The sequence below is a fragment of the Neoarius graeffei genome, chromosome 21 (genome assembly GCF_027579695.1).
Source record: "Neoarius graeffei isolate fNeoGra1 chromosome 21, fNeoGra1.pri, whole genome shotgun sequence".
Classification (NCBI taxonomy): Eukaryota; Metazoa; Chordata; class Actinopteri; order Siluriformes; family Ariidae; genus Neoarius; species Neoarius graeffei.
The window spans coordinates 6,763,772-6,769,771 of NC_083589.1; the positions used below are offsets into that span (position 1 = coordinate 6,763,772).

General features: G+C 41.5%; 1 protein-coding gene across 1 annotated transcript in view; it reads left to right on the forward strand.

The window, feature by feature from the left end:
* Positions 1–5,648, forward strand: part of LOC132869672 (piggyBac transposable element-derived protein 2-like) — a 31,812-nt gene extending 26,164 nt beyond the window's left edge. Inside the window, exons 3-4 of the mRNA XM_060902969.1 lie at positions 4,681–4,761; positions 4,897–5,648. Coding sequence (XP_060758952.1) covers positions 4,681–4,761; positions 4,897–5,648 — 833 coding nt within the window. The remainder of the gene's footprint in view (positions 1–4,680; positions 4,762–4,896) is intronic.
* The last annotated feature ends 352 nt before the right edge of the window (positions 5,649–6,000 follow it).

Below are 6,000 nucleotides of genomic sequence, written 5' to 3' on the forward strand. Positions count from 1 at the left end.
AAAACATTGACCGAATGCAACAAGACAAGGTAAGGTTAATTCCACTTTTCATGGCAAGAACCCAGATATTTGTGTTATTAACGTTATTAGCCATCAACAAGTTCTTAGGACAAATTTGAATTATGAGCTGACAAAGTCTGTGGACTAAAAGCCTGTGTATTACTCGTTGCAGCCTTTAAGAAGAGGTGAAGTTGTTGGCTTTATTGAACATCTGAAATTCTCCTGTACGATTACAAGGGCTTCTATAGCCTACAAGTATTGACACAATGAAGAACTTAATAATCCAGGACTGTGTAGTTTTACAACTTAATTGTGTCTTACTGTGGCTAAATATTTCTTGCTGGTAAAAGTTGTGAAATGTTGAAAAAAAGTGTGGAAAAGTCATGACTGCAGTTGTTTGGTATATAATAGGGCTGCACAATTTAAACAAAAATGTATCTAATTGCAAATATTTTGACTGATATTCCAAATGTAATACGATTTGTAAAATTAAATTGAATTATTTGATTAAACTATTGACGTATATGTATGATACATCTGTACTAGACATATCCCTGTAAACTGTCCATCCATCCATTATCTTTAGCCGCTTATTCTGTCCTACTGAGCCTTATCCTGAGCCTATCCCAGCTGACTATGGGCGAAAGGTGGGGTACACCCTGGACAAGTCGCCAGGTCATTGCAGGGCTGAGATAGAGACAAATAACCATTCATACTCACATTCACACCTACAGTCAATTTAGAGCCACCAGTTAACCTAACCTGCATGTCTTTGGACTGTCGGGGAAACCGGAGCACCCGGAGGAAACCCACGCAGAGACGGGGAGAACATGCAAACTCCGCACAGAAAGGCCCTCGCCGGCCACGGGGCTCGAACCCAGACCTTGTTGTTGTGAGGCAACAGTGCTAACCAACTGCACCACCGTGCTGCCCCCTGTAAACTGTCATATATGTCAAATATGATTTTAGATCAGACCATCTCTGTTATGGAACAGGAGAGGAGGAGGAGAGGAAGAGGTAGAAAAACACAGGAGAAGGAGAGAACCAGAGGGGGAGGGGTGAGGTTAAGAAGCAGAGGATGAGGTGTAGGAGGAGAGGGGAGGAGAGGATGAGGTTGGCCAGGACATCACTGCAGAATCACCATGTTTACTCTCAGATGCTAAGAGAATTGCAGAAGTTCATATTGCAATTTTAATTAAATTTCGATTAATTGTTCAGCCCTAGTATATGACAGTATACTGATACTCAGGTACAAATTAACTGGCAGTTCATTTAAAGTTAGCTTATGTTTTTTAATGATTCTTCACAGATTGACTCATCGCTTATCAAAGAAATAGAAGATGCCTACCTTGCACGCTATATACCAGTTTATGGGGACAGGATTGCTCTGAGGCGATACTGTCTGGACAAAGAAAAACAAAAAGACAATAGGTCAAGGATGTCCCTTCTTGAAAAACTTCGAAAGAAACTAAGGACAGCAACAGCGAGTCAAGATGAGGAGTCTGAACAGGAACCCTGGCCTGCAAAGAGTGCAAAAAAACAAGCCGTAATCGTTCTAAAAATGCTGTTAAGAGTTCAAGAAAAATTGAGTTAGGGTGGATCCATGAGGGAAAACAAATGAGGAAGCGTTCTGGTGGTGGCACCAGGGTACTTGAGGAATCCAAGAATTCAACCAAAACAGACATTTTGTCACATGCCAAAGACCTGTTTTTTCCAGGTGGTGAATCGAAAAAAGGAAAATGGGAAGACTTCCTCCACGATATTTATGACTTTAAGGAATCACACCTTGATGAGAGCAGTACTGTTGGTGAGTTGTACGCAGTGTCAAAATTTGGAATTTTATGGTTCTACCTAAGCACAGCATGCTTCATAGAGTCATCTGACACAGAAGTGGACAGGAAAAGGGACAAGCGTAGTGTCACTATAGTAGAGCAGCAGAGACAGACCAATTCTGATGAGCACCAAGAAAAGCCAGCCAGACTGAATGAACCACAAAGAGAACAATCTGGTACAGTAGAAGGCTCAAATGTTGTTGATCTCACCTCTGAGTCTGATAATTCAGAGGTGATCATTGGTGGCCTTGTAGGTGTATCCTCTGCAAGCCAGTTGGATGACACTGGTCCACTTTTCTTTTCCACTGAGGACATTATCAGTGTTGCCTTTACTACAAGCTCTCCTGTCTTAGCAGATGATATCGACCATGCTGTCCATTCAAGTGCGCACTGTGACCAACTCTCAGAGGTCCAACTGAATGCCGCTGTTCCAGTCTTCACACCAACAAATGAAGTCTTCAGTCAGTGTGTTTACATGCACATCCAAATCGAGCTGCTGTCGGTAATCGAGCTAAGGGTCCCAGCAGGGGTGCCAGAGAAATCCAATCCTCCATGCACACAAGGAAATCGAGCTATTGTGTGAGGTACATTGTGCACCCGAGCCACAGGTGGCGCTACACGCCCCATCGTGTTGGTACACTTCTGGTTGTCGTCATGAAGAAGAGCTATTCAAGAGCAGTGTTGCCAGATACTGCTAACGTTTTCCAGCCCAAAATACGTTCAAAACCTGCCAAATACACTTGAAAAGGCCCAGTTGAGCAGGAAACCGCCCAATCTGGCAACACTGTTCAAGAGTATAAACAAAGTTATCAGTTCCGTGTTCATAAGAAGAGTGTTTGTAGTTTGTATGTACGAACAGAAGTGTTCCTAATAAAATGGCCACTAATTTGAAGTTGATCTGTAATGGTGAACATATTAACTGTTAGCCTGCTAACATGCTAATAACTTACCAACTAATTGGAAATGGCTGCGTACATGCAAGGCCGGATTAACTATATGGGCCTGCAGCACAGTGCCCAGGGGCACTAACCACTCACAGCCAGTGGGGGGCACCACATGACAGAAACTTTAAAAATATTTTTCGTGAATGTTTGTACACTTAAAATGGTTATACACTTGACATTGTTAAATAGTCATATATAATTCATTATGAACACTAATTTCATAAGAACAACAACAATAATAATAATTCTGAGCAAGAGTGGCCTATGTGACCATTAACCCCCCTTTCCTCAACCTGTCAGTTGAGCCAGTCCACCTACGGTGAAATGCATCAATTTTTTAAAAACCGCGGTAGAAATGAAAAATGGACAGACATCAATTGAGTGGTTGAGCGAAGAGAAAATAAAAAAAGAGAAAGACTCCAGGCGTGTAGCTGCAATTAAAAATGTTCCAGTGTTAGATCGTTTTTTTATAAAAACATCGACAACTGCTGTCACTACCAGCGCTGAAGCCGGGGAGGAGGGGATGTGCGAAGCCACTTTAAGCCAGGTAGAGATCAGTTCACACCATGGCGACGAGAAGGAAGACGAGGGTGTTATGGATGTCAACCCAGCGCAGCCGACGCCAGTAGAACACTTCTCTATTTCAACTGATCCTGCGCTATGGGGAGAACATGTCTAGGTTCATACAGAACAGATACTCTTTGAATTGATACACATGTACATTGTACATCTGAATATGCCGTACTGGATGTTATTTGAATTGATATTTCGAATTGAGACATTTGAATATGTTGCCTAGATCGATGCGATTTTAATTGATACACATTTTGAATTGGCACATTTGAATATGCTGTATTGTATATAGATGGATGCTGTTTAAATTGTTGATGCTGTTTGAATTGATACACATTTTGAATTGAGACATTTGAATATGGATAGAATAGAGTATGGATGCTTTGAAGGTTTTTATTGAGACATACAAATATATGCTGCTCATTTTTGAATAAGACATTTCAGTACGCCTACATGCATATCGTTGGTTGTTTTCAGTGAATTTGATGGGCTGATGTAGCCTACTGTACTTAATACATTTTCAATGAGGAAGAATGACCTTGTTTATGTGTACTATTGTTTATGTATATGCTGCTATTTTTGACAGCAAAGGGCAAGGTTTGTGAGTGTGTGCAGGAGGTTACTGAACGCGTGCGCACAGGGTGGTGGTGGGGGGGCATTTGAGGTATAGTGCCCAGGGGCTCCGCATTGGCTTAATACGGCACTGCATACATGCCCAGACACAAGCGTTCTTAATAAAGTGGCGGCTAAGGTGAAGTGTCATGCCGACCGAGGCTGTTTTTTTTTTTCGACCGAGGCTGTTGTGTTTCCCGCTTGTGGTCTCGTCACTTCCGGAAGGGGCAGTGCTGAAGTAAGTAGCTCGACTACGTAGCTCGATAGGGTTTACATGCACTAAGTAGCTCGGCAGAAATCGCATAATCTAGGTCGTGTAGCTCGATTACGAGAAATCAAGTTCGGTTCAATTTCAGCCGAGCTAAAGTGTTTCCATGGCATTTAGAACTTCGATTTCAGTCGAGCAACGGCAGAAATTCGATTTTCTCCCTTAGATGCATAAGTGGGGCACAAACGTACCCCAGTGGTAGTTTTGTTGCAAAATCTTTGTCATTTTACATTTATATTGTCTAACCTTCCATGTATTCCTCAAATAGGGTGTTTTTGATATGGTCTCATTTGGATTTGTATGTATAGTTTTTTTCTTTTAAGTTATTTTATATTTTGTATCAATACCCAACTTTTCCATAAGTGGGGTCAAAACGTACCCCAAGCATTTTATATGGAGTTTCGGTTGATATCCCTAGGAACTTTTTATTTTTGTCACCTCTGGTTGTCAGGAATACATTTGTTGCCAATCAACACATCTACTGCTTACATTCTCACCACCCTGAAGAGCATTTTTACTCAGCAACACACATGTAAGTATTATCATCAGTTTTATTCGCCATACAATAGTCCTAAAATGTTAACTTATTTTCAATATCAATGAATCTTGTGTGATTGTGTTGTTACTGCATACTTATGTTGTTCTATACTTATTTTTATTACACTAGCTTACTGTGCTAACAGTAAAGTACGGCTTCCAAACTGCAACCTCAATGATGATAAAACCTTGAAGAAATTGGGAAGAGGGACATTTGATGTCAGAGTGGAGGAGAACCACAACATTTGTGCTGTGACATGGTACGACACCCGTCAGGTGACACTTGTGTCATCCTTTACTGGCCCAGAACCAATGGAAAAGGTTAAACGTTGGGACAAAACTGCCAAAACATTTGTGGAAGTTCAGATGCCTAACATTGTGGCGACCTACAACAAAAACATGGGGGGAGTGGATTTGCTGGACTCATTTGCGGCCAAGTACAAGTTTCCTCTCAAGTCCCATCATTGGTACATCTACATCTTCTGGCACACAATTATTCTAGCTGTGATCAACGCTTGGCTCCTGTACAAACGGGACTGCAAGGCCTGGGCTATTCCAAAGAAAGAGATCCTGATCAGGAGACGGTTTCAGGCCCAGTTGGCATCCTCCCTTATCCTGACTGGCACATCTGTCCCAGTGCCAAAGCGAGGGCGGCCATCCTCAAGCCCTATGAGTTCTCCAGCTGCTAGGCCCTCTAAGAGGAGAAATGCACACCCACCAAGTGATGTCTGCAAAGACATGACTGGGCATTTCCCCATCAAAGCTGACGGGGGAAGGTGCAGACAGTGTGCTAAAGGCTACACTAACACTGTTTGTATGAAGTGTGATGTCCGCCTTTGTTTTTCAGAAGAAAGAAACTGCTTTTTGGACTACCATAGGTAAAGAAGGGAGATGTAAAAATGCATCTTAAGTTTGTTTTCAGATTTGTACATACAGCATTCATCCAGTGTTTTTAAAGAGTGGAAATTACTTTTTTTGAATAAATTACTTGTCATAAAACAATATAACATGTCTGACTATTATTGTTGTTGTTTGTTGTGAAGATACAATCACTTCTGTGACCCTTTATCAGCAGGAAAGTGAAGACAAACACACCCAGATCATTTACAGTGTGTGAATGATGCCAGTGAAATTCTGCTACCTACCCTTGAGAGCCAACGTTGTAATTTTACAACATTTTCCCCAAAAGTTGCTAAAATGTCAAAATTAAAAAAGAAACACAATTTTTGCATCA